The following is a 27,165-nucleotide window of genomic DNA, read 5'->3' on the forward strand; positions in this document are numbered from 1 at the left end:
ATCGAGGAATTCGTAAAATTAAGTTTGATTTAAATCTGTGGTAACCTTTGACCTTAATATGTACGTAACGCTCAATAAACAATTTTATGAACGAACAAACGATATTACCTAGGCTAGACCTAGCCTCTAGGAGGTGTAGGCCTACGAATAAAACCATGTGTTTAGTGTTTTTATTCATCGCTTTACGATGTCATAATAAAGTGTTCAAATAAAATCATGTTTGTGTGTAATAATTTATCACTTTATATCTTTTATTTAACTAAAGAACATAAAAATATTGTAAGGTTACCTATACAACAAAGGTATAACTTGGGAATTTCCCTTCATGGCTATTCTAAGCAAACAGAGGTGGGTGTTGTCTGGGCCTGCTGAGAGAAACTAAAACCATGTGCGCTGCATTGGGCGAGCAACCAATTAGCGTTCGTTTTATGTGAAACAGCAACCACGTGCACTGCACACGGCCAGCCAACCAATTAGCCTTCGTGTACGAAACTATGCCTACCCAGCTTTGTGTAGAAAATTCGACCAGACGAGTTTTCCACACGAAACTACCATCGGTAGTTGTTCATCTCCCTCAGTTTACGTGGTTTTAGATTATAACAACCCGGTATTAGACTCAATCAATGTTGCTGTTTAATGAAAATATGTTGCATTATTATGGTTTGTTTATTGTTATAGTTTATTATTATAGTCTTTTTACTTATGGTTATTCTGAAAAGGGCCGTTTGTTTTGAATATTTTCGGGATTTTTTATGACGTCATCGTCGATACGAGGCGTACGTAAAACTGAGGATTCGTATAACTGGGGTACGTAAAAACGAGGTTCTACTGTATTATTATTATGCTCACTTCCAACACAAAAATAATTTGCACTGAAATTGATGGACATCAAAGGAACAGATCCGCCAATCATCTGTACGAATTTGATAGCTTAGTTTGTTTTGCGAGAGCGTAATAATAGCCAAGACCTAGTACTGTATGTTGTGAAATATACTGTACATATGGGCTTAGCTACCGTAATATTCAGCATGCAAGTGATTTTTATCTGCCCAACAACCCTCCTCCATTACCTCTCCTCTCTTTCTACAAGCCGTGTATTGTAGATTGACATGGTTTACTTTTAATAATGTATTTTGGAAAATCACTGACTAAGTATAAAGAATGAGTTGTGGTATTTTAATTAGTAAACAATGCTTTTGTGCTCGCTGTACATGTTGGCATCTTTACAGTTAAGGAAATAAAGATTAATTTACTGTACATATAAGAATTGAGGTGTATTGATCATGCAATTTTTGAATTCATAGTGCAAATTCCTCAGACAGGACTATTATTGATCACTACCACTATGAATCTGTAAAGTATATTACTGTACATTATAATGGTCTCTTCTCATGCAAATATTTATTACCTTGTCAATTCACTAAAGCCATTTTGTCTTTTGTGGAGGCTAATAATCAATCAAACCTAAATATCATCAGTATAATATTTTACATTTATAAGAGTTGACATAATATTATTGATAATTGTATTTATGCCTTCCTTAAAAATTGTAAACATCCCAAATTCTTTATCCTTTTTATTTACTTTATTTTATTGTTGCACATGAATCTCAAAAAAGCATGATAAATTTGGTATGTTAGCACAGTCTAACATCAATGTAAATATCCATTGTCATGATAAGGCTTTTGATAAATTTGATACATTTGCATGGTTATTATATCCATTATCATGATAAAGCATTAGGATTTTGGGCTAAGACCATGTGATACTGTGCATTGACTTATTGAATTCAAATGTAGAAGTGGTTTGTGCATCAGTTGTTGCTTGGACTCCAATCACTTTTAAAGGTCATGTTTAATATAAGGATGTTCCATATGAACAAGACTACAGTACTTGCTACTAGGATGGCATGTTCAATTTCAAAGAAATTAGCTTATTATATGACAGGATATGTGTGTTTATATTGGTAGTCATGGTGATAATATTTAATTTGCATTTCGTTCCTGATGTATTGTTGAATGTGACACATTTTTTATGGCCTAACCATGAACTGTACATCACACTCTGAATAATTTTGGCAAAGATAGTTAAAGATTATTTTTACATTCATTATTATTGTTAAATATGATACTACTAATAACATTATGTCCTTTTTGTGTTTTTTTTCCCCTGACAGTTATCTTAAACTAGAGATAATCATCATGAATATAAATAGGAGATTATGGTATGACGAACATAAAATGAAATTGTGGAATAATTGCAGTTAATTCAATTTAAACAAATCAATATTTATTTTTTTTTGGAATATTTGTAATTTTGTTCCTTTGAAAACATTTTTTTTAAAGTCATTTTAATAATTCTACAGTATGGTTTATAGACTCCCCTTTTTCATTACTGAATATCGCTTGGTTTTTTTTATGTAAATTGTATATTTAATGTATGTGATTTATTTGTTGATCATTTTTAAAGTATCTTTCAATTAGACCATGTATAGAGTAGAATTCATTGTGCGATCCGAACAAAAGTAAATTATATAAGATAAGGTAATGATATAATTGAGCGATATTTTCTGGTTTTTCTACAGTAGAGCAATTTGTACTTGTTGCACAGCATTTAGTGATGAGTCCAATAAAAGCTTGGAAACATTTAAGTGAATGTTTTTTGTACTGAGGATAATATTCTTTACAGGGAACAATATTGTGTGTATGCATTGTATGGATCATAAATGATCTCATAGCCTGTGTCAATTTCTTCATCTTTCTTACCAAGAGAAGGTGATGCTTGATTCTAGGTTTCTATAGTAACTACATGCAATTCAAAGAATGACTAGGTATTTATCAAGAATAACTTGCACATTTCAATTAAAAACAAACTAATACATACTTCATTGCCCAAATATTAATAATTTAACCCTCAATTGATTGCAATATGATTAATTATCTGTATAACATGTGGAATTTGTCATCATAAAAAAGCGATCAATAATGATTTAAAGATCAAACATTTCAGGTTCACAAAATTATGATGTTTCCCTTTTGAAAATTTTATATAATTTGATCCTGACTTCAAGTAATTGAGTGTATAGTCTTATATTGTAACTATTATGAAATAATAACTGAATGCATCAATCTAGAGAACATAGGGTTAATAATGTGTTTTAATTGCTTGTTGCTTTACCTCAATTTGTCTCTTGTGGTTTGCTTAATGAATTAAACTCTACAGATTGTATTTGCCTTTGATTGCAAAACACAGAATACATGAATAAGAAACGTTCTCTCGCACATGCACACGGTAGACATACATTTGCAACAGCTGTGCAGTCTCTTATTGCACCAGATTGCCTTGGTCTACCAAAGTCAAAGTGAAACCTGGTGTGATTTTTTAGTGTGTAGCATACACCTAGATTGGTGTTCTTGTTAAATGTACCATGAAATCAAACAGTACATTTGTTGATACTCATGCAAACTGTTGCCTAGCATTGCTCTTTGTTTGACTATACTGTAGCTTGTTGTAGACTAGAACAATAATATATCACTTCAGGTTTGTACTATAAATAACCATTAATATACTTCCATGAATTGCCACAATGAAGTTGACCAGTAGCGAACTTGCATGTCTAGTGTTGAAATTATAATTTTACATAGTGTACTGTTTTTGTTTTATAGTACTTTATGATTTATTAAGAAATCAGATTAAACTATATTTTCATGAAATAAAAAAATAAAAAAACATGAGAATGTATCCATGTTTCAAAATCTTAAATCTACAGTGTGGCCCTAGTAAAAATATACAAATACCAAACACATTAAAACTACTTTGTAAAGTGTCAGAATTTTCAGTGAGATATAATATGAAGTTAATTTTTGTGGTTTCAAGTTTTATTTAAAAGATTTATATGGGATTAAATTTTAAGCAAGAAAGAAGCAGGTTTCAGTTTCCCATGGTTTGCGTGTGCAATAGAAAAATATATATCGGTAGACCTCTTCCTTAGGGCTGATATTTGTAGAGTTAATGCCTTTTACTAGGTATGCCAACAGCTGCGTAACTGTTGTTATATTATTCAAAATCGCTTTTTTTTTTCAATTTTATTTACTTATTGTTATTTTTAACTGTTTTGCAATAAAATTTGTATTGAAAAATGTCTCCTTTCTCATTTGATGTTGTTATTTTACTTATATCACGTACCATTTATTCCGTACGACCGCCAAAGCACAACACACGTTTATTGTTCTGCTGCGCGTCTGCCATCTGCAGGGATTTTCGGAGGGGCCTAGTTTTTAAACGCTCCAGTGCATTTCCCAGTCAAGAGTTCATGTACAAAACTGACGTCATTTGATAGCTGTTGTTGTAAGCTTCAAAACCGTAAAAATCTTTGTGATTCTAAAGTTTATGTCTGAATTTTAAACAGTTATATTTAAAAATGATAATATATTTTTACATCCTAGTATAGGTAATGTTATAAACATTAATTTAATACATAAATCGAAAGTATATAACCCCTTCAGGGAAGTGCGCAAGCACGATTGAACATTGTATAGTATAAACATGTGCTGGTCCAGAGCCCAATTCTACTGTCGCACGGTGGGGTGTGGGGATGAATATAAACATATCCCCCTCTAGAACCAAATTTTACTATCACAGGAGGTAGGGGAGGGTGTTAGGGCTGTATATGCACAAGTGCCAGTCCAGAGCCCAATTTTACTATTGCACGGTGGAGGGGTTGGGTAGGAGGTGTATATAAACAGGTGCTGGTCGTCCTAAGACATGCGATAGTCTTCTAATAATAAGAAGACTATCGCATGAAATGAAAACTCTCCAGCCGATTTGCTTCAAATAAAAAGTACTTGATTTCTTTTTTTTTCTTTTGTGTCTTTAGAAGTAAATATAGACATCTAGACATAGGAAAAAAAATCACTTGTGATACCTACTTTTTCTCATGATCATGCCTTGCCTTCAATAATTTTTTAATGAGTAAAATAATAAATCCTGTCCCTGAAGCTCTGAAAAACACTTCATTTCATTTCAATGGTTTTGTCAAATCCTCATGGTCACACTGAATAACAACATGCTCATATAAGATCAGTGTGTTAAACAAACATTTGGATTGACTGTAAACATGCACTGTATCTATTTATAACATTTGAGACTATCTAATATGGTGTTAATTAGTCCATTATATGCAGTAGTTGTCAAGACATTGTACTACCATGGAATCTGTCAATCTGAATAATGTTTGATCACTGTATCATGTTGCCATAGCAATATGACCTGCAGGTTTTCCTTATATTTGCTTTACACTGACGATAATATTTAATGCATGGATTGAATAAAAGATTGTGTTATCATTTTCAGGACTTATTTTTATAAGCTGATTGTACTGTATATTTCTGTGCATGAACATTTTTTTTTTTTTATTAATCTGTCTCAATAGGTTTCCTTTCTCTGACTAAAAGGTTAATAATATTCTCTGACATGTATGTTATCCCGACGAGAATAAAGAAGCGAGTCTGTTTCATCTCTTGTCATCGAAGAACATGCAGTATGATTTGTTGGGGAAAATCTTTTCCTGTTTAAAAAGTTGAACAAAAACATTCTCAATAAATGTAGCAAGCCTGCACCACACATAGAATTTAAGAGCACAATAAATTTTCCACTAAAAAGTAAAAACATTGAACTGTTGTATTGCTGTTGAATGTTTTGAATCTTGAATGCAGGATGCATTCAAGATTAATAGATCAGCTATGGCTAGACCATTGGTCACAAGTAGTGGGAGAGCTTTGACCACAAGTATGTGCACATGTTTGTCACGTATTGCTGTTGAATATTTATAATACTGCGGGATGCATTCAAGAATAATAGATCAGCTATGGCTAGAACATTGGTCACAACTAGTGGGAGAGCTTTGACCACAAGTATGTGCACATGTTTGTCACTACGGTATTATTTTTTAGTACAGTAACTAGAGAATAATTACGGTAGTCTTTGCCTCAAGCAAATAAAACCAGTGCAGATTCAGCACGTATCTTGTGAATGACTTTCGATTTAGTGTGATGTTTACCTCTCATCGCAGTTAAAGATATTTAACAAGTTATTCAGCATCAAACGGATAAATTGCCCCATTGCTATACAGTGTGAATTTGTGACCTAAAAAAGTAACTTACTAAAAGATTGTCAATTTTTACTGACAGACTATGATGAATGATTAATACTCAAAAATTGTGAATTTAAAGTTGTAGTTTCAACTAAATATAATAAAAATTACAATTAAAAAAAAAAATTAGTAGTAGTACACCATGCCTCTATGTAACTATCAATATTTAATTATCTTTGCAGGACAACCTACTCGTCTCATGGAGCTTGGTCAGGTCCTCCAGGAATGGTCGACGAAGAGAGATCCTCATCGCAAGCTAATCTACGACAACAAAAATTAGAGAAGCAGGTACATTATATAATTGTTACATTGGTATTCATAATTTTATGCTCATTATAGTCAGTAGATGCATACTATATTGGTGCTAAAGTTATTTATGAGGGAGGGGACTTAACAAATAACATGTGGTTTTAAAAGATAAGTAAAAAAAAACAACATTTGCAACATATTCTGTAATAAGCCAAGCATTAAAATTCAGTTCATTTTATAATTAATTATTGGAAGACATAGTCTTATAATTAAAATATAATGAAAATGCAGTACCAGCTAAAAAAAATGTAGAAAATCTTTTTAGCCCCGGAATTACTTCACCAGGGTTTAGCCCTGGACACTGCTTGCCTCTTTAGAAAAATATCTTAGCCCATGGAATATATATGGGCCACCACACTGAGCTGAGTGAGTGAACGAACCCACCCATGCTTTCCTTCAAATCTTTTTCTATAAAATTTAATTACTTTATTAAATTGTTCACCGAAATGGCAGCATGGCGAATGAAGATTTTATTAAACAGAAACTGGAGCTGATCTAATGAAACTAAATAAGTATAAATTCATTCTTGATAAATGTTAACTCTGTTTACATTCTGCTATTCCACCAAACAAATATCTTTGTTGTTGTTTGCTTTAGATCTAAAAACAAAACTTATTGTTAATGATCTATCATATGCAATTGCTCGAAGCATGTTCTCTCAATTATTGCTAATTTAGATCGTGACTGAAACAAAACCATCAGCCTGTTGGAGACGAGCAATATGTATTTTCTTCATCAGAGTGCGTCAGTAGTGACAAATGTAATTACGTGCCTGTCGGCATCTTAAACAGCCAATAGTATTGAACCATTTTAAGAAAAAGGAAAAACCAGTAACCGTTATTGAACTGAGTATAGTGTTATATCTCTCAGATTGGTATCTAATTCTTGACACTGTTGGGTGCCTCAGTCCAACACCCCACAATCAATTTTATCCATTTTAGATTGAAACTTGAGTTGATGAATTATAATGAAAAGAGAATTTGATGAATGCTCTGTATGAAAGCAATTAGATAGTATAATCATGTTAGAACGTTAGACTGTTAAAAAATTTATTTTAAACTTTGACAAAGATAGGTAAGTTTGAAATACGCTATAGTCTGGCACCAGGTTGAGCTCTCTCTCCTGAGAATAGCAACTCCCTCTTGGGTGTTAGTTAATTACTTTTGACATACTTCTAGATAGGTTAATTGTTGTTCATTAAAGTCAGTACCTTCCTCACAAATGCTTGTCTTGCTCACTTAGCATTTATAATGAGGTAGCCAATATTTATAATGAGTGAACTTGTGGTATAGGTGTGCTTCATCCAAACGTAGGATCCTTTGTTCGATCAATGCTAGAACAAATTTTAAACTAACTACAGTACTGTATGCTCTCCAATTAAAGACCACTTTTAAAAAGTACCAACTAACTTAAACACAAACTAACCTGCTGATAGGAAACTGAACCTTGAAACCACCCCAAATTTTCAGGTCTCAAAGGTGGTACTCAAGTTTAAGAGCATTATGTACTACAGTAATTGTATTGGAGATTTATAGTGATGTTTATAGGATAAGAATATGACTTAATAAACTACTACAGATTCTCAGTATTAAAGAAATTAGAAATGCTAATTATGCAAGGGAAATTTATCATGGCTATTTAGATGTCATCTAAGGTCACTCTTGAAATTCTTAGTGAATTTTGTTTGTATTTTGGAATGTATTTATAATGTGATGTTTAGTTTTTAGTAGCCCAGGTAGATTCAGAAAATGTACTTGCCATGTTATAGTAGAATTAAAATGCACACTATTAGATTGCAAATTAGATAATATTTTGGTGCTGACTTGTGGAACAATATTGATGAGGCCACAAAAAATAGTTACCACTCTTGAAATATTTAAAAAGATAATTTCAACATAATTTTTTAGTACAGTTTATTTGATAGTATTTTTTTCTATTTTCCTTTCATTTGTATTTTTGTAAGTAGTTCTTGTTTAGTTGTTCATTTTATAGTTAAGTTTTCATAATATGTAAAAGGTAGAGCCTGTTTATTGTCTATAAATAAATGTCTAAATGACCTTCCTTCTGTAAAATTTGATAAAATATATGTACAGGCAGTAAAAATATGGGCAACATTTTATATAAGCTACACCCTTGAGCATACTCATAGAGCCTTGCTAAATATCATGAGATTAGTGTCATGGTTTTCAGAAGCTATTATTTGTCCTACTGGTTAATATAATAATAATAGTAATATTTATTTGGCAAAAGTAAGCAGAAAAGTAGGCAAAAATAACATGTATTGCCTGGATAGGGAATGGGCGAAAGCCCGAACACGATTTTGCTCTCTAACCTTCCTATTATGAAATACGGTTGGTAGTGGTTACGTCATTTGTTTTGACTGTCTTTTCATTGCCGACTACAAAATGATATACCGTACAGCATAAAACATCTAATCAATTTAGATTTAAAGTATTATATTTTGCATTTAATTTGCATCCCATTGGGAACAAAGTTAGTGGGCAATTAAGAGATTTTTACATGGGCAGCCTGTGTGACATTTTCAAAATTATCTACTCCTGCTGTTAATAATCTATAACAATAATAACTCTTTTCAATACTGTACATTAAATTTTGCCTTTTTTCAGATCTGAAATAAGCTTGATTAATTTTGTATTTTAAAAATGCATAATATCATTGTTTTGATATTTTTCTTGATAAATTATATTTTGAAGCAAGTACATTTTTTATTTATATTGTTTTCATTTACTAGGATATTCCAAGTAAGTAATGCTCCTTGCTTAATTAACTGCTCAATGGTTTTTTCGGGCAATGGACCACAAGGCAGCCTCCTGTCTCTTCCACATGTTAATAAATTTTGTTCACTTGTGCGGATAGTCTAAGTGAAACGTAATACTACGTGTTAAAGGTGTGAAGACTGTCTCAGAGCAGCAAAATGTTGTGGTGTGAATAAGAGAATTTTTCAATTTTAGATGAATTAATAGTAATAAACATGGATAATGGTGATGGAGACTCATGGTCCCATGATGGTTTTAAATTGATCTGTTATAAGTGATAGATGTTAGTATCTCTGGCTGCTTTTCGCTGATTGGATTTTAACATGAGTTTAGCCCAATTATGTTTACTTTAGTAACCCCTTTAATTTCGTTCATATTGATGCAGATGTTTGAATAATATACATTATCAATACCAAGTATATTAGTTGTCTGATTGTGTTTAGCCTGATTTCACTTTGGGAAATTTAAATTAGGGATAGTGTTGAGGACTGCATTGTTAAGTGCTCACATGTATAAAACGACAATTCTAGTTGAGCTGACGAAGAGTACTGTAATACTAATGCGTATTTCTGTAATGTATGCTAATGCATAATCATTGCATATCAACACATTGTGCCGTGAGCTTTATGTAGGACTTTGTCACGAAAAGGAGAACAATATGGGACGTTTTTTGGTGAGTTTTCCTTTTAATGCCACCGATTTTACAATTTCTGTATTAGATGATTTTAAGTCAGTGATGATGTGGTATTAATCAAAACAATGCTAGCAATTTCAATGTATAGTATTTGGATTAAAAACTGACATGTGAGTTACTGTATGCCAGACATGAGAATGGATCATTCCTGTAGGAAAGATTTTAATGTCTGGAGAAGTTTCACCGTTAAATACATAGAGGTTCAATGGAAAGAATAATTAATTGCTCTCATGGAGCTAATATAACATGGTTAGTAGTTGAACCATCATGTTTTTTTTAGTTTCTGTAGGCTGCTGTAGGCATTACTAAAAAATAGTGACACCAAGTAAGCTTGCTGTCATTGTATTTTAAAGGAACGAAACCTGTAGCTTATAGCAATAGTAAGCTCCTATACAATCAGATGTTGATAGCTTGCAGTGCTGACTTAACATTCAGGGATTGAGCATTAAAAATGATATACAGTATTCCGAATCCTGTTTATGGCCATGACTCACTATCATTGCTGACAGAAAGTATTTCAATAGACATGGTCAGCCTACTCTATTTTGTATACTCTTGTTTAATATACACCTAATGTACATGTACATGGATGGTTTATTTATAAGGTGGAGGGACAGAGAAACTTGAAGATGGATTGAGGGAGCTAATTAGTAAATCCAGAATCCAAATATTATTTTCACTTGCTTTGTATGTTAAAATCAAGTACGTGTAGTGGAAACAGTGATGCGGCCAAAAGATAATGGAGACTTATAGCAAGGCCCTGCTTGAACAATGACATCCCCTAACCCAATAAAAAACAAAGTTACAAAATCAATATCATTCGAATCATATATTATGAAAAATGAAAGTAACAAACACAGGAGGATATGAATCAAGTCATTGTGATCTTTATTTTGTATGTTTAAATTTTCCTAAAATACTATTGTACGTGTTAAGATTAACTAATCAATTTACAGGCTGATATAAAAATGTGGCACAACATTATGGCCACACATATACTAGAATATCCAACACATACCACTCACTCTCTTCCTCCCTCCCCACTCCCACCCCACCCCATAATCATGTGAACACAGAGAAAGATAATTTAACCAGATTTCAATTAATTTTATAATTGAAATTTTCATGTATATGAAAAAGTTTAAAGTACCAGTATCATGTAGGTAATTGTTTATTAGGTAAGAATCTAATAAGATAGAGTGGCTGAATGTGTACTGACTGCGGTAATATAATTGCCGCATTTGCATTTGATCCAGGTACTACTATACATTTAATGCTGCTGATGCTATAATTGTGTTTGCAAGAGTCTAGTCATAAGAAACACTTGATGAAGAATGAATCATTATCTGTATGTTGTTGTATAAATATTAATTTTTTTATTGATGTGGTGTACATAAATCCCAAGCCTACTTTACAGTTAAAATGATTAAATAGGAAAAGCATATTAATTTATTAATAATAAATAAAAATTATCAAATTGACTAATATTGATCTGTTGAAATACATTAAGTAGTAGTTCTCCTAGAATTTCTCATACTGTACATGCAATTTTCGAGATCTTGTAGAAGTTTCATCGTTCAATATGACCCCCACCCTTTTCCTGATTAATTAAAAGGCAGGATAGCTCATCGTTTGATAATTTAAGGATAGCTCATCATTGGATAATTTCCAAACACCTTTCCTAAAAGCATTCTATTGAACAATTGATCAGAGCCAGCTGCATGATCATTTCATAATCCTTCCCTTTTCAAACATTAAACATGGGCACATCAGATACAATAAGTGGTTAACCATGGGTTATACTATAAATATAACAACTGTCTGTAAACATATAAATGTCAACACATTAGCACTTACTTGTCATTTGATCAATGCTTTGATGTTTCTACTTAAGTGTGACAGATAACAGTTTTATTAGAAAATGCGTCAATACTATGTGAAGATTATGCAATAATTAGGAGAAAGAAATCTCATGTTGACAGACATTTTTCCAAAATACATTCATTATCACACAGCAACTTCAAATTCTTGTGTTGTTTTCTTTGTATGTTTTTTGTTTGTATGTTATTTTTTTTGTTTATTTGTCTCAACCCTCCATATTGACTATACCCAAGTCCTCCTTTTTTTAACAGCAACAACGAGACAAGAAGGTATTTAAATGTAATTTTTGCGACTGTTACCCATCTTCCTTAGTTTTGAAATCCTAGAACCACAGCCAAATATGTAAATGAGTGATATGAAATTTGCATAAATTGCATCTCGTAGTAGGAATATGTCATTGATCAATGTGTAAAATACACACTGACAGCATGCTAATTGAATGGATATTGATGAAAACTATGGAAGGCATTTCCTCGAGGATAAAGATGTAATACTGTCAGGCAAGTGGCAGGGTTAGACACCTGCCTAGGTGTATCATTTTAAATCAAGGTAGTTAGGAAGGAAGAAGATTCAACACTTGCATAACTCCAGAATTTAGTTCACCTACCCTCCCTGTTGCTCAAATTTTGTTATATAAATGAATATTTTATTTTTTACAGCACAATATATATTATGATAAATAGTTAGTTTAAAGTGGAATTGTGAAAAAGAACTGACTATAATCAAGCTTTAACATAAAAATGTGTCATTTAATAGTGGTTTCAATGAGATGACAAGATAAAAACTGATTAAGAAAGAAAAAAACAAATTGATCAAAAAGAAGTCAATACTGTATGGAAAAATTAATTTTTATTAGTTTCAAGACACCCATATAAGAATGAAGCCTGTAATTTAGGCATCGCTAGAAATAAGGTGCTAAATTATAATTTGTACTTGAAAGTACTAAATATTTAATGCAGTAGAGCCCCCATAAGGCATATCCTCTCCCACTCTAAAAGAGAAAAAGTATGATTCCAAATTTGTGCAGTGTATTTAATTAATCGTGGCTCTGCACTGAAAAACATCGTCAGCAATAATTAGCCTTCAGTAATGGACTTGTAACAAATTTACTGCTGCTGGGGAATTACATGTTTCAATGAACGCGAGAATAAATTTTAATATTGCATTTCTCTACGTAATCTTGACTTTCTCCTGTCTATGTAGTATATTTTGACATGGAGTAAACTCTTTAATTTGTTTCATCTAACATTATCAAGATGGTTGCTATATGACCTGTCTTATAACATACTGTATGAGATAGATTTTGAGGAGCACATTTTTATGTTAGTATTAGGGTTTTATAAACTAGAAATAAGGTGCTATTAAGATTTAAATGTTAGATAATCATGAAAGTCTAGTCATATACTGTAGTAGTTTAGTCTTTTGCTAGCTTCCATTTGTTCAATGTATGATGCAATGAACGGTATGGAAGCTGCATCTGTAACGTTCAATGTACGATGCATTAAACTTTACATTGAATGTATAATGCATTAAACATAACAGGAGCTACATCCATAATGTTCAATATATATTTCATAACTGATCATGGAACTCTTTTTAAGTGTTGTTAATGTCATTTTTATTGTTAATGGTAATTTTCATAAATTTTATCACCGGCTACTGTATGTTTGTCCAATAAGAAAAACAATAAAAAATTATACTTTTTTTTTTTTTAATTTCGTTTCATAGAAAAGACTCCTTTTGGAGAAACAGCGGCAGAAGAACAGCACACCTATGATGGTAAAACCAAATGAGGAGCGAACTGGTTCAGGTGGGAAAACACGGCGACGGCTCCCAGAAGAGACACGTCCTTTGGTTTCTCCAACAAGGAGTTCATCCGCAAGTGATAGTTTACACGGTGTGTTTAACATTATCATGCATCATTACTTTTTAGTGATGGCTTTTAAATTGTTTCTGTCATGTATGTACATAATAGTTGCATGCCCAATACAGTACCAGCATATCTACTGGATAGTCAAAGATGAGGCGAATTCATTGTGTTACAGTGGGAAATGCCAACATACTGAGCTCCCATTAATGATTGGCTGTTGTGCATTTACTTATGTATAGTAAGTTCTCTTAGCTTGTGTGTAATTGAGTTTATTATCAATAATATTGTGAGATTGTGTAACATTTTGATGTGAGTTTGCATCAGAAAAATATCATAGGAGTGATGTTTTGCCCTACTTGACATGTACCGAATATTCAGTACGTCCCCAAATACTTACAAAATATTAAAAATGAAGTATTCAGAGATTTATATACTATTATTATTATTGAATAATTTAAAATAAGTTTTATCGTCTCCTGGAACTAATAATATCTTACTTGAACTCACGAGTCAGTGAGTGCTTGGGCGGGTCCAGATATAATTTGCAGGGTGTGGGGGTTAGAAAGAAAAAGGGCACTCCTGTATAAATGGCAAGTTTAAATGACATTTTTTGAGAGATACAGGAACAAAACTTTTCTCATGATTAAACTCCCCACCCTCAAAAACAAAAAAAGCTGCTGCCTTTTTGCCAACATCTGTATAATTTTTGCCCAATAAAAAAGCACTCAAACATCTTGGTGTCATCAACTATCACCTCCTCTGTATCGGCCACAGGAGTAACTAGTGTGTGAAGCCCATTTGGCCAAAGTATATTGCCTGATACAAGATGAATATTCTAAAGCATAATATTGAATGCTGCTATGTCCTTTAACTATAATTTTAATATTTAGAAAGGCTTTCGGAAATGAAAGACAAATTTAACCTTTTACAGTATATAAGGAAGAATTATGAGCCAATAATTTTGTTTGTTATATTGAAAAAAAGCAAGTAAGAATAAAGAAGACTGATAAAGAGTATAATAAAAACTAGATTATGCTACAATGTTGTGATAGATGTAGACATTCTATATTCATCATTGACTTATTTTAGTGATTAATATGGACACTTTATAATATATTTTGTTCCGTTATAGTTATTGAACATACAGTATGCCTTTGTATCAGCCGCAATCACTGAAGTGGTACGTTCCACTTACCTACTACTACACAGTATATATACCGTATCTGCTCCTTCCACTAAACGTAATTGATTATTGAATTCCCACATGTATTGCTTTTGTAGCGTGATAAGTCCTCATCCAATATTTTGTAGATTCGTAAAAGTGTTTCTTTATGGTATTTTAATTAACATAAATAAGAACACAGAAAATGTCAATAATGTCAAAACGTTTAAAAGAATGCCACTACGATATATTTCTTTCAGATCTGTGCACGCGTTTGTACGGTGAATTTGTCACAAACTTTTTTTAGTCTACTCAAATTATTGTAAGATACTTCACTAAAGATGCCATAATACCTAATTTACATAACATGAAAGTTATCCTAATAAAAAGGTCATAGCTATGGTAATATAAATATTTAGAGATCAATTATGTATTAAAGTTCGCATGACTGTATAATTTGCACAGTGTTGTTGATCTCCTATGTTTTACTCAACACATAACACTAGCAGGCCAGGATATTTCTTTCAGCAATAATTTAATCTGTAAATCTTAGCTCTAATGCTAATGTCTGATATGTCTTCTGTCATTGAACAAATTTAAATATCAAGAAGTCTCTGTGAAGAATCATCATTCATTTATGATTTCTCATTCCCTTTCAGTGGATTTTGAACTGTACATTATACCAGCTTTTTTAAAATGTATAAATTTGTTGAGTGCTTTTTTAAATTGGCTAAAAACATAAAATATGAATTTAAGATTTCATAATGGAAGTACAAGTTGATATTCAACACTGAATATTCTTTTAGTAATCATTTTAAGTTACCTGTTTACATATTGGTGTTTCAATATTGAGCCTTCGTAGTAGTAGTAGTGCATAAACTTGTAAATTTGATGTAAATTATAAAAGGATGAAAAGTTACTTAATTCAAAGCAGTGTTTTGTGTCCTGATTTAGTACTTATCAATATTTATTTTTGATAAATATAGATTGTTTTGTATTTTGAACAGGATTCTGATAAGCTTCCTTATAATCTCATTTTGTTTCACCTCTCATATAACCTTTGAATCTCCACCCTTATATTCCAATGGTATTTAAAAGTCATGGAGTTATTTAATCACTACCTAATCTTTGTAGTAGGTATCCATATCAGGACATATCTTTTAGTACCCCCAGCTTGTAGTAGTATATTACCAATATTTCAACTGTCCAATACAGCATTTGACTTCTCTCTAAATTCAACCTAACTTTTGTATGTTTTCCATGTTTTGTTTTTGTGGTTGTCATTTAGAAAACTTGCCCTTGTTATTATTATACAAATAATGAATGTTTATATGCAATGGAGTAGAATATTTCATTTGGTAAAAGATTGGATGTTCTATTCAACGAGGCGCTAGCTGTATCCCTCTCTGGATCGCCTGCATGCTCTTCTTCAAATACAAGGACCCATCTTCCTTTCGAAGGCCAGCATAAAACTGGCCTAGGCATCAATCAGGTTCAGGTCCAGCTAATAGACTCAAATCCTCACTGCTGAAGCTGGCGAAATACTCCATATGGTTAAATCATATTTTATTCCCTTTTTTGTTGATTCGCTATAACTTTCATGCATTAATTCCTCCGAATCTTCTTTGCTCAAAAGTACAAATGACCCAGTACCAAATGGCCCTGCCATTTTAGCGCCTAATTTTTCTCACTCCTGTTGCATCCGAGATTTTTGTAGTCTTGTAGATAAAAAAGTACTATTCAATGATCGTTGACTAGTACTCAAATAGCCATGGAAAATTTATTTTAAATCAATCTCATGTAACCTGTTTTCAACCAATCAAATTAATAGAATATATACAGGTGCTGTATAATGATTATTGTTAATATAAACAATTTGGTATTAATGATCATTCTTATATGTTTTTCTTAGGCATTGATGGGCCTGCCTCATACATGTTGAATGGCAGCTCCACTACTGTGCAAGTACTCACGGTTGGTTCAACAAGCACCGATTCAGATGACGAGTGTCCACGCTTTAAAGAAACTACAGGTTAGAAAATTAGTTCCTAAAATAGCAGTGGCAATAACTGTGTAAGCCAGTATTATCGCCAAAAGCAAACATGTTGTTGGATGATGATTTTTATGATTAATTGTGACACCTATTTGATACTAATGTGTGCTCCGTCATTGTCATCGTAAATTACAAAATGAAAGTGTCAGTGGCTTTGAGATTCTCAAGTTGTTTCATTTGTAATATGTCTGCTTGATTCATATTAGTCTTATCTCCTTTTTTAAACATGTTTTATCTAATTTTCAATATTATTATATCTTAAAATTTAAAAAAATGAAAAGATTTCAAAGCAACAAATTTCAATATTGAGCATATGTTACTTTGATCATGTTTTCGAAAAATGTTTGTTTAATATTTATCTAACATTTATTACCAGCAAAATCTTATTAAAAATATTGTACAACACCACCCAGTCCATGGTTTACAAATTGCTCACTTATAAATATTAGTTGATATTCTACAACTCTAACCTAACTGTTTATCCATCAGAAGTTGTCATGCCAATTTATGTCTTACAAAAAATGCGGTGACATCAATCAAATACCATACGATATGATAAAACGTTTTTGTCACAACAGTATAAAATAAAGATGAGATGGTTCCTCAAAATACACACACATTATACTACTTGTATTCCACTCAAGCTGGCTTTCAGGTTTCAATGCAAATTTATTTCATCTAGTAAAGCTCTGTCCAAACTATCAAATTTTGATTGGACAAAAAACTGTTATTTGCCCATATATAGTCATTATGTGCCTATATATGGTCATGATGTGATGTCATCATGACTGTATTTAGGCATGTCATATGTTTTTGTCAAATAAAATTTGATAGTCTGGACATCAGTTTCCATGTTCTCCATACTTTACATGACAAAAAAATGTGATTATTTAAAATTTTCATATATTTTATTTCAACATCATACAGTAGCAAATATAATCCCAATTTCCTTCCCTACAGAAACTGAGAAAAAACTTAAAGCAATGGGAATATCATCAAAGGCAGACTTTGAAGAGAATGATGAGCAGATGATACCAACGGTACCATCCATACAAGCTACATCTCCTTACCCACCTCCAAAGTATGATGATGTACTCGAGAACACCCTCAACTCAAATTCAAACTCCAACTTAAACTCAACAAACAGCCAACCAGAAAGACCAAACTCTGGCATGGTAAGTATTTGTTCTGTAGTGTAGTTTATCTGTGATATCCAAGTACTAATTTTAGAGTTGTTTGCATGTGAGAAGTGGTAGCTGTGTTGTTTACATGCATAGCTGGTTTGAGTTGGTTGCATGTGAGACAGGTAGCTGTGTTGTTTGCTTGCATGTGAGGGTGGTAGCTGTGTTGTTTGCATGCGAAGCTGGTCTAAGTTGGTTGCATTTGAGGGTGGTAGCTGTGTTGTTTTGCATGCGAGGCTGGTCTGAGTGGTTAGCATGTGAGGGTGGTAGCTGTGTCGTTTGCATGCGAGGCTGGTCAAAGTTGGCTTCGTGTGAGGGTTGTAGCTGTGTTGTTCGCATTCGAGGCTGGTCTAAGTTGGTTGCATGTGAGGTTGATAGCTGTGTCGTTTGCTTGCATGTGAGGGCGGTAGCTGTGTATTTTGCATGCGAGGCTGGTCTAAGTTGGTTGCATTTGAGGGTGGTAGCTGTGTTGTTTTGCATGTGAGGCTGGTCTGAGTGGTTAGCATGTGAGGGTGGTAGCTGTGTCGTTTGCATGCGAGGCTGGTCTAAGTTGGTTGCATGTGATGCTGGTAGCTGTGTTGTTTGCATGCAAGGTTGGTCTGAATTGTTTGCATGTGAGGCTGGTAGCTGCGTTGTTTGCATGTGAGGCTGGTAGCTGTGTTGTTTGCATGTGAGGCTGGTAGCTGTGTTGTTTGCATGCGAGGCTGGTCTGAGTTGTTTGCGTGTGATGCAAGTATTTTTTTTATTTTTTTTCATACAAGACTGGTATTATGTTTACACATGAGACTGGTTTCTGAGGACTAGTCGCTCATAGTACAAAAGCAAAATATAGGACAAAAGAATGACTTCACCACAGATATTAGCCATTATTTTTTTTGCAGAATTTTAAGCAATGTACAAGAAAACCAGTTATGCCAATTATGACAAAATCTTTTGTGCGTGTCTCCAATCTAAATGGCTGCCATAGTAACCAATTGGGTAAAAGCTATTCGGTATAATTTCTGATAATTAGGCCTAATGGCGATGATGGCCATTCAGTGCTTTGGCCACCAACTATGTAACTCATCATGGTCCCAAGGCATCACATAATATTTTAAGTAAATTTTTTATTGTGGTGAATTAATTAAAAACCAGGTTTTTCATGCATGGTTTCTGTTCCGAAATAGATGATCCTTGCCATTACAAATTAAAAATTCATTTTATTAAGGTTGTTTGTGTGAATTGTGTCTTTAAAACTGTTCTTTTTTTATATAATTCTAAGTATAATTATATTATAGATTTTAATATTATGTTTTATGACTGTATTCTACATGTTTTATAGCTTACAATTAATTGTTGTGATCAAACTGACTGGCATATAGTACTTACTTATATTTTTATCATTGGCATCATTGCTGTCAACCTTATTGATTATTAGGTCTGGCAATAATTGATTTTTGTAACATTAGATTAAAACATTAGCACCTGAAATTACCATGCTGTATATTTGTTTTAATAGGTTTATAAAAATAGATTGAGATTATTCAGTAACATACTCCAGTAATTATTATATTTGTTAAAATTATTGAAGTACCATATTTATTTTGAATAAACAACTCGCTGTGAATAAACGCCTCATCCGGAATAAACGCCTCCCTTGAATAAACTCATCCCTCGAATAATCGCTCCCTCAAAAACCCTCGGCAGTAAACGTCCCTTGGCATTTATTCAAATAAATTTGGTAATGAACATGGAATATAAACCCTATAAAATAATCCATCAAAATGCTTTATCCCAGCTGAAATTATGATTATGACAAACAGTGTGTGATATATTTTCACTGTGTCATAACCCAAGATACATTGTTGTTTTGTTATTGCTATTTTATTGTTATTATGCTTTTTATTAGCTAGTATGCAATCAATATATGCAGGTTCCACTATATGTAACAAAAGATTTGTTGTACCTGTTTCATAAAATAAAAAAAATTTTACTACAGTATAGGCAATAAATGAGAGAGTGAGAAAAGAACAATTCCATAAATTTAATTAACATTTTTCAAAAAAAAGTAGATGTTTAAATTGAAAACAATATTATAAATAGAAGATGTACAGGTATGCATCTGATTTAGGTCCCTATGTTGCCTTCTTTATATCAACTTAATTGCATTTCTTAGTTCTTCATTACAGTAAAGTCCTAGAGTCTGTAGGGAAAATTCCATTGTAATGAGAAAGCACATTGGGTAATTTGGGTTGAATGTGTGTGCTAACGTTGCTACTCTCATGCAATTTGTGTGTCTTAGATTCACAGTTACCAACTGAAGGTTTCACAGCCGTAGATGATAGCTTAGTGTCCAACTATCTCCTTAGCCTGCGATGCAGGTACTGTTATCATGGAGCTGTTATTTTGTAATATCGTAAAGGATACTGTTACAGGCTGCATTATGACTTGTCACAGTTATAACAACGAACGATAGAATCAAATCCTTCAGTTAAACTCTGCCATTTAATATAGAGGGCACTCTATGTAATGTGTTTTTAACTATCGGCGGTAGTATTAATTATGTATTAAATCCAATACCTTGAAAAACATGTCCCATATAGGAAATCTAAGAGACTCTCAACTTGCCTCATATAACTCTGTTCAACAAAAACCGAAAGGTCCACTAATTAATCTCAGATAAGATAGTATAATACATACTCCAAGTATTGAAAATGCACGCCATCATGTCTGGATTCAATATTTCGGCATTAAATATGTCATCATCAGGAAACAAAATCGTAGAAACAAAACGGTAATTGGTAAATCTCTAGGTTGAAATCCCAAGAGTAGCAAATTTTACATTTTCCTAAAAATATTTATCTTTTTTATACCACATTTTATCAAGCAAAAACTACAATTCTAAGCAATGAATATAATAAACACATAATACTTAATAATACATAATATTTACACATTAGTTTCCATGTTGAATGCTTGAAAAATACCTAAAGGAACACCATTACTAGACCTCGATGTGGGCCCAGGGATTTTTCTCACAACCAGCAGAAGTTTGCATCTGCCCCAGCTGTGATAATTCAGACTTATTAAAACGTACAATTCTTCCTAGAGGATAAACCAGAAGAGAATGTATACTATTAATAATTGTATGTATACATAATTCAATTCAACTCCAAATATGCCTGATACCAAATATGCCTGATACCAAATAAAGAGAAATACATTCTTAATTTAATTCTTGGATATTCGATATGCATCTCAATGTTTACATAATTGGCCTCTCTCCTAATTATTGAAATTATTAGTATTGCATTTTTTGGATCTAATTATTACTTATATTGAGGTTAAGTGTTGACTTTGCTGTCATGATGCAGAACTGTATTCATAATATGAAGAGTGCCTTTGAGGATTGATGTGCTGAGTGATATCTAGAGATATCTGCATATGTTACTGTGTTTATAATTCATAATCTGTGTATGTTCATTAGACCTTCCCATGGTTTATTTCTATTTTATAGTAATTATCAGTAATATAGCATTTGTAGGAAGGTGATTCAAATTATTTGATAGGTACAGAGTAGTTATACAAGAAAATCTTCTTATAAATTTGAATTAAATTTGAAGTTTATTATAATGCATAGGTTCAGGATTCACGTGGAAATGTACCGTTGTTGCTAACTTCATTTTATATCAACATTCGGTAATCATTAAGATATCTGATGAAGTCAAGCCAAAATGGGTTGATTTCACGATAGGAGCCAAAACAAGACAAAGTAAAATCTTAGAGTTCAAAAACAATGCATTTTGAGCATTGTCTGTCGTCGTGTATTTATCTTTTAGATTCAGATTTTAAACATGGATGAGAGAACAACTTGGAATTTTTACCAATTTGTTGCTTCAACCAGATCAGGTTATTAATCAAATTTTAAACGTAAACCCTTGCAACAATTAAATAATTCCTCTTGTTTTCTTTTCACTCCTTCCCCCAATTAACATCTCGACGAGATTTAATTGAAAGATAAACCGACTAATCAGCGAGCGTCATTTAGTCACGGGATCAAAAACTTTTTCTCGGACATTTTAATTTCCTTAGACAGCTGGTTGTCAACGCAAAACATACATGAGCCTAGGCCTAGATGTCTATATGCTTGGATATAGATACCCAGGTTTTCACGAGCAGTGCGCATCAGTGACTTGGCCTTTGCAGACAACGAGGTTGACTGAATGCGGCTTTTCCCTCTTCCTTTGGGAGTGAATACAGAGGCTTTTACAATAATTTCCCCGCCTGTTCTATGAATATATGTTTCATTTGCATACCACCTACCCTGAATTCTCTTTCTTAAAGAAGGTTGATAGCAAAGAAAATGTTTGCCAACTCGGTAAGTCTAGCTGCCATTGTCTAAGGTTTTTGTGACTTGTGGGCGGGCTTCGCGTCCTTGTCGACATGTCAATTCCAACAACATATTCATTTTGCATCCAACAAGACATTGCATTACTCTTGGTATGCAATGACTATGTCCAATATTCGTATTTTAAACATTATTTTTATTATCCTATTTTCCTCTGCATGATTCTTTTGAAGTTATCCTTGTGTATTCAGCATTCCAAATGCTCCAAAATTGACGATAGGATTGGTTTTCATCATTTCTATAAATAGAACAATAAATTTATCCATCTATATTAAAGTTGCTGGTCAGTATATTCACATGATATTCATGCGAGTTATAAAGTCTAATAGTCGCCAGAAATGAGATACATGTACAGTAGGTGTTTATATAACAACCAATAATATGATGGGAGGTACAGGATGTTTAATATGCAACTGGTATTAGAAGCATGAATATGGCCTCAACCAGCTGTGGCTGTTAATGACTATTTAAGTGTTTGGAACTACTGTACTACTTCACAGATTTCTTCAAGTTGATTTCTGGAAATTATTTATAAATGTTTATTTTCAATAATTTTGATTATACTTTTAATAATTTTTTGTTAGCTTTCAATTTAACAATGGGTTGCATTAACTAGATGCTATAGCGGACATTACGTTGCCATGGTTATGAAGCATCCACTACTTCAAATTTTGATTACAAACACAACTGTAGCTAATTATCGTCCTAGCTTGCTGAAATTGTTGTAGAGAAGAATCCATATTTTACCATGAGAGATTTAATGACGTACTCTATCGCATCCTGAAAATATCGTGGTGATGAACATCCTTGATAAGATGGTAAATCTGCACATTGACGTAACTAGTTTGATTAATATGTACACAAATGGGGGTTAGTTAAGTCTACCATGGATTAGCATGATCTCATCAATTTGTCATTTGGTCATTATAGTATTCTCTTAAATGTGTAACATTATTGATTAATGAGTATCCTTTCCTTATTTCTTTCAGAGTTACTAGCTTTCAACCTCTCCCTCTGTTATTTTAGCCTTCTACCTCCCTCTTTCTCAGCATAATCGTTACCGTTCGTTTCAGTAGTGCTAGCCCAGAGGCAGATTTAGATGGGGCTAAACAGCATAATCTTTACTGTTCGTTTCGGTGTTAACGTACCTTTTACCTTCCTCTTGGAATAAACTTTACTCCTTATTTATACTACTGGGACTTTAAGTACTTGTATACTGTTTTTTAAATTAATAATGTTCCCACGTCTCTCTTGTATTGTTTTTAGCATTTTTATTTTCATGTATTTGGTAATCTTTCTCTTTGGCGATTTTCCAAATTGGAGCTTATCAGTATTTTATGTTCAGTTGTTGTCACTAAACTACCAAGCTCTCTCCCTGTCATCAATTCTTCTTGGTTATCTAGCCATCAGCATCAGGTGTGCATATAATAATTTGGCTTAATTACAAATACATCTTTAAACGCATCGTTATGTATCAGAATAAGGCACTACCTGCTGCTGCTTAAACTACCACTGTTGCTTGTCCTCTTATTTTATTACAGTAGATTGTTATTAAGATTGATTCAGACATAATATTTGAAAAGATTTGCGTAATGCTTCACTGATTTTTATTCTATTTAATGTCATTTTTCATTGATTTCTTGCCTAACGCAGAAGTTGCCGACACTTGGTTGGAACATATTGGTTTATTTGTTTGAGATGAATTTGGTATAAGATTCCTTAAAAGATTGTTAGGCGCTCGTATGCTTTCTGAAGTTGATCCCAGGAGAGCAGTTAATAGCTTTTCTAGATTTTCCTTTCAATTAAGGAATGAGGATGAATAATCGGATTGGTAAAACCTCAGCAGATTATTGTTTGCCAACTAATTTATTTCAGCATATTAATGGCAAAAACACTTCATTGTCTACCATTTTCAAAACAATACCTTTGTGTTATTTTCTGTAGGACTTATAATATAATATTTATAGTATAATATTTAATATTATAAATACATAAATAAATTAAATAATAATAGGGGGAAGTAGTATTGACAAATATATAACCAGCACAATTGCAAATATATAACTTGTCATGTTTTTTCCGATTGCCGTTGTTTGTCTTGGTGTGTAAATGTGGGTAATGAGGCACTGTACGTGCACATTGGCTAGCAGCAACATCAGACAACCATTAACAGCTTGTGGGACTGCTAAACTTGTAATTCTTGCAGTGATTACAACATTTTCACTCGGTAGTCAGAGCATTATAGCATACATCTTTCATAATTATGGTTTATTTGGGGGTTTTTTTGTCTTAATAATTTGCTGTTATTTGTTTCATGTTCTTGGAAGAATTTCACAACAGAAAATACAATCCTTTACTGTCCTATAACACAACTGTTACTATTAATTACTTGTAAACAACAAAAATCAGTCATCTTGAATTGTTTTCCAACCTGTTTTGTGCTTTTCATAAGGGACATGTAGATTATTAAGCCATGAAGATTATTAAGCCATGAAGATTATTAATCCATGCAACTTAAGCATTCATCTTGGTAACCAGGACAACAAGAATGTGTAAAGCTAATACATGTCAAGATGTGAACTCACAAATTTCTAATGAGTATTTAAGTAAAATAGATGTTTTCTGGAACATGTCAGTTACCTTGATTTTACATTACCATACCATAATTATGAAAAGTAGCTTGAACATAATATGTTCAAGCCATATTATGGCTTACAAGTTGTGTATTATTATCTTGATTTTCTTAGGACTCAAGAGGTGCTATTGGAGGTGGGTCTAATATTGATGACCTGGATAAATTTGTGATACAGCCGGCACCTCAAGGTCAGACGATACGATGCCGTATCTCCCGTGATAAGAAAGGGATTGACAGGGGAATGTACCCGACATACTTTCTACACATGGAACGGGAAGATGGAAAGAAGGTGAGACACGTTCTGTTTATTGCTATAGAAATATGTGGTAGAGAATAACCGTATATAAAAGAAATTATAAATGAAGTAATAATTAAATTATAATTATATCAATTTGATTATTTTCTTAGTAAAACGTGTCAGTTTTATTCTTACTGATTGATCCCCAAGCGCATAGAGGCTTTTTCGCATGATGCGCTATACAAATCCAACTATTATTAATTATTATTATCTAAATTATATTTAGATGACAGTTTCTTCTTACTGATTGATCTAAATTGTATTTAGATGGCAATATAGTATATGATGAATGAATTTTAATCGCGGGAAAGTTTTACAAACCGGAAGATTTCCTGAAAACAAATTTCATTTACTTTGTATATGACAATAAATTGAACGAACGAACAAAATCATGTTACGTTGCCACTTAGATGTGAAGAAGAAGACTAGAGTGTACTCAATACCATAATCAATCTCTACAATAGATTAACATAACAGACATATTATGATCAGATCATAATAGACATTATTATTACGACAATGTTTCACTTTTCAATTTGTCCGTAGATTGTTTTTGAAAGACATGCCTTGAGCAATAAGTTAGATGATGACATTGTAACAAATTAAATTACCATCACTGTTGTGTACTGGTTGCAAAATAATATCAAAACTAATATTCTTTAGTATGAATGCAAATGTCCGATGGAGCTGTATATTTTTTCGAACTACAATGCAATAATTTTATATATCATAGATATTTCTGTTAGCTGCTCGACGAAGGAAAAAGAGCACTACTTCCAACTATTTGTTGTCAACAGATGCCACAGATTTATCCAGAGATGGAGAGTCCTACTCAGGAAAGTTACGGTATGTTTCAGAAAAACAATAAAATAATATATTTCATGTCATAATGGAGCATACATGCAAACCCACTCTTCAAAATATATATATTATATATATATATGTGTGTGTGTGTGTGTGTGTGTGTGTGTGCGTGCGTTTGTGCGTGCGTGTGTGATATTGAAGGTAGTTAGCCGTTAACACTGTTGAATAAATATAATATAATAAATATATATATATATATTAAAACACCATCAGCTGACTTTAGGAATTCTATTATATCCAAACCTCATTAAATTTCTTTTAAAACAAATTACCATATGGTAATATCATACCTAAAATCCATTATCTATGAAATAACCATTGGTCTATTGAAAAACATGAGGCAAGGCTCCCAGCTTTCAGTAATGAGGCAATCAATATAATGAGTTAAACAGTGTCTAGCTATTAATAGTTCAAAATATAGTATTAAGAGTGATTCAAATTCAAGTTATTGAGTTGATGCAAGTCTGTTGACTTTGTATACAAATGGCCTCACAGTTTTATAAACTAAAATGCATATAGCCGCATCTTATGTTAACTAAACATTCATACCTTTTCGTTAAATGCACTTCCCATCCCCTTGATCATACTTGAAAAACACTAAAATATAGAAAAACAAAATATCTTTGTGTTACCGAAGTGTTAGTTGCAATCAATAGTGTAGATACCATGACCAACAAGCACAGATGGACAAAGTATGCCTGACATCAATTCTTTTAAGTAAATTAAAAACCCTACATATGCATTCTGCCTACCGTCTTTGGCTAGAATACCACAAACATCTGTAAAAGTAGCTATTATTACTGAGCATAAAGTTGTATTAAAGCAATGCATTAAGGCTTTTTGCAAGCACATTGGCCCTCAGTAAATCCAAAAATTCAGATTAACCTCCATCCCATTTTTGAC

General features: G+C 32.6%; 1 protein-coding gene across 1 annotated transcript in view; it reads left to right on the plus strand.

Annotated features, from left to right (window-relative positions):
* Window positions 1-27,165, plus strand: part of LOC117104908 (tubby-related protein 3-like) — a 36,261-nt gene that overhangs the window by 2,511 nt on the left and 6,585 nt on the right. Inside the window, exons 2-7 of the mRNA XM_033245824.1 lie at window positions 6,334-6,439; window positions 13,541-13,709; window positions 16,757-16,876; window positions 17,858-18,072; window positions 25,213-25,389; window positions 26,132-26,244. Coding sequence (XP_033101715.1) covers window positions 6,334-6,439; window positions 13,541-13,709; window positions 16,757-16,876; window positions 17,858-18,072; window positions 25,213-25,389; window positions 26,132-26,244 — 900 coding nt within the window. The remainder of the gene's footprint in view (window positions 1-6,333; window positions 6,440-13,540; window positions 13,710-16,756; window positions 16,877-17,857; window positions 18,073-25,212; window positions 25,390-26,131; window positions 26,245-27,165) is intronic.

Source organism: Anneissia japonica, unplaced genomic scaffold (assembly GCF_011630105.1).
Source record: "Anneissia japonica isolate Jap-2015-1 unplaced genomic scaffold, ASM1163010v1 scaffold287834_len5846547_cov211, whole genome shotgun sequence".
In the NCBI taxonomy this organism is placed as follows: domain Eukaryota; kingdom Metazoa; phylum Echinodermata; class Crinoidea; order Comatulida; family Comatulidae; genus Anneissia; species Anneissia japonica.